This window comes from Cavia porcellus, unplaced genomic scaffold (genome assembly GCF_034190915.1).
Source record: "Cavia porcellus strain 051 isolate PalLab524CR breed Dunkin Hartley unplaced genomic scaffold, mCavPor4.1 scaffold_17, whole genome shotgun sequence".
Taxonomy (NCBI): domain Eukaryota; kingdom Metazoa; phylum Chordata; class Mammalia; order Rodentia; family Caviidae; genus Cavia; species Cavia porcellus.
Window position 1 is genome coordinate 51,853,585 of NW_026947500.1, and position 3,032 is coordinate 51,856,616.

Sequence of the window (3,032 nt, forward strand, 5' to 3'; positions counted from 1 at the left end):
GAACCTAATCCATAGGAAAGAGCAGTAGAAAAAGCCAGTGAGGGGAGAGTGGACTTACTTGAATGGTTCGAGGGACTTACGGAAGGTGTTACTGGGTTTTCTTTGGTTTAATTTTTAAATCATGTAAACATGTAAAGTAATAGATGACTATGTTAATAATATGGCCATTTCCAAGATTTACTGGTTCTGATCATTTTATCCTTTTGAAAACCAGAGTCTGAACATGTTGGTGACATAAAATAACATAGCTGAATGGAAACACTAATTCATATGAGAAACCAGATTTATTATCTCAGCGCAATGTACATAGGAGCTCACATTTCTCTTTTTAATACTATATATTACCTCAAACCAAGACAGAATAGCAATATAAAAGAATTTTTAGCAAAATTATACATTAGTGCTGACATAAAATCTTAAGTTATGATTATGCAATACCAGTGTTTCTGTCAGTTCTACAATGAAAGAAAATGAATGAGATAGAGGCAGACAGAGACGAGGTTTGCTGTGAGAGTTGGATCTTGTGGAGATAGTACATCCCTGAATGGGCTGACTGAAATGTTAAGAACAAAGTGTTGTTATTTATATTATGGGTTCTCATGCAAGAAAGTAAGTTGCAATATTTAACTTGTGTGGCTGATTTATTTCACGTAACATTGTGATCTCGAGGTGCATCTATTTTCCTACAAATGACTCAGGTATATCCTTCTTTATAATAAAGCAGTACCCTACTGTGTTGAAATACTCATTTTCTTTATCTATTCATCTGTTAATGGACATACTAGCTACTACCATTTATGAATTATGCTGCTATAAACATGAGCATTGTGGATCACTGTCAAGTGATGTCTTTAACTTTCCTGTTTTTTTTTTTTAAGGAATCTCTTCACTGATTTTCATCATGCTTGTACAAGGGATAATATGAAATAGGAAGATATATTTTCCAGTGGGAAAGGGACCAAGATAGAAAGAGGAACAGAGAGGGAAAAGGGGCAAAGAAAGAATTAAGATGTGTTATGTATAGTAGCAATCCTCAGAAGGAGGACATCATGGAGATGTGTTATGTACATACAGCAACTCCCTGTGAGAAATGGAATGATTGTGTACTACAAATGTGTACTAATAACAAATAATAAGACTGAGATTGGGAACGAGGGGTGTGGCTGGTTAAGCGCTAGAGACCCAAAGTACAAGGACAGGACCCTGTCATGAATTCTGACTGCTCATAGGGAGAAAAGGTGAGTGACCTACTTAAACAACATGAAGGAAGGGAAAGAGAATTTCCCCTCTCTGTTTTCTGTTGCATCCCCTACAAGGAGGACAGAGTTTTCTAAGTCTATTACTGGAAACATTACACTTTTCTGGAAACAGCTTTTAAGACACCATACATACATAGAGAAATGTTTTAAGACCACATGAATATTCCTTAATCCAGACAAATTAATACAATAAAATTGAGTACTATGAGTGGCAGTAATACGTATGTTTGGAAGAGGGACCACATATGTTTGTCTTTGCCATCATGAGATAACTGGTGCCTTTCTTCTATGTGTAGGTTCTCTGAACCTGGCTTATAGTATTTGTACTGACATCTGGCAGCAAAAGAAAAAACTTACATAATGAGGGTGAACATCAATATCCAGAAAGATTGTTTCACAAGCACACCTAAGATCTCTCAGCCATTCTCACTCAGGTATTTATTTCTAGACAAGTATTTCCTTTTTATGTGAGAAGAGTTTTCACAGGTGAGAGGATCGCTTTAAGAATTTAATTTCAACTTGAACATTAAAATGTAACTGAATTCTTAGAAAACATCTGAAAGTAATGAATCCATAAGGTGTGCATTTCACAATGCTAAAACTTAAAACGTACACATTTTTTCCAAAAAGTGAATGCATAAATGACCTTTAAGAATGCATTCCTAACATCCTTGTTCCTCAGGCTGTAGACCATGGGGTTCAGCATGGGGATGACAATGGTGTAGAATACAGAGGCGATTTTGTCCGTGTCCATGGAGTGACTGGAGCTGGGCTGCAGGTACATGAAGATGGCAGTGCCGTAGAAGATGGAGACAGCAGTGAGGTGGGAGGCACAGGTGGACAGAGCCTTCTGATGTCCTGCACCTGAGCGCATCTTCAGGATAGTGACAAAAATAAAGAAGTAAGATATCCAGATAATTAGGAGGGCAAAGCAAACAGGGACACTGACAGAATAAAAAAGAACCTGTTCATTAAGATGTTTATCTGAACAAGAAAGAGCCATGACTGCTGGAATATCACAGAAAAAATGGTGGACTACATTGGAATTACAAAAGAAGAGACTGAAGGTTTCCCCAGTGTGAAGGCAAGCATTCACTAAACCTCCAACATCGCAGCCTAGGACGAGACCTACACACACACTGGTCCTCATGGTGGTAGTATAGTGCAGGGGTTTGCACACTGCGACATAGCGGTCATAGGCCATTAAAGTCAAGAGGTAGTTTTCCACACCAATGAGGGCTGCAAACAGAAACATCTGAACAGCACAGGCATTGTAGGAAATGACCTTGTTTCCTGTGAGGAACCCAGCCATGACTATGGGAGTGACAGCGGAAGAGGAACAGAAATCCACCAAGGACAGGTTGCCAAGGAAAAAGTACATGGGGCTGTGCAGACGGGAGTCCAGGAGGATGAGCAGGATCATCCCCAGGTTCCCAGCCACAGTGATGGTGTAGATGAGGAGGAAGGTGATGAAGAGGGGAAGCTGCAGGTGCGGGTCATCAGTCAGTCCCAGCAGCAGAAACTCTGTCACTCTTGTACTGTTTTCCATCACTGTTATCTCTAGATTCACTACAGCAATAAGAAAGAATAATAGAAAAATAGAGAAATTGAGTTAAAACTGGAAAACAGAAGTATGGTAAGTTTTCTGTCATTGTGATGATAACATTTACTTGAATAGTTTTCACAACTCCTTGTCCTTGTAAACCAAATTGATTCCCATTATTTTCGGGTAGAATTACTTGCTGTCTGATCAGAAGAATTTTAATAGATCAG

The 3,032-nt window shown here is 38.9% G+C and overlaps 1 protein-coding gene across 1 annotated transcript; it reads right to left on the bottom strand.

Moving 5' to 3' along the window:
- Positions 1-1,854: 1,854 nt before the first annotated feature.
- LOC100728776 (olfactory receptor 5B2-like) lies at positions 1,855-2,811 on the bottom strand. Its single transcript, XM_003464294.4, has one exon. The coding sequence runs from the start codon at positions 2,806-2,808 to the stop codon at positions 1,855-1,857; it is 954 nt and encodes a 317-aa protein (XP_003464342.2). The 5' UTR covers positions 2,809-2,811.
- Between the last annotated feature and the right edge of the window lie 221 nt (positions 2,812-3,032).

Bases quoted from the DNA above. Each gene is read 5' to 3' on its own strand.
- LOC100728776 (XM_003464294.4), bottom strand. From the start codon at position 2,808: ATGGAAAACAGTACAAGAGTGACAGAGTTTCTGCTGCTGGGACTGACT.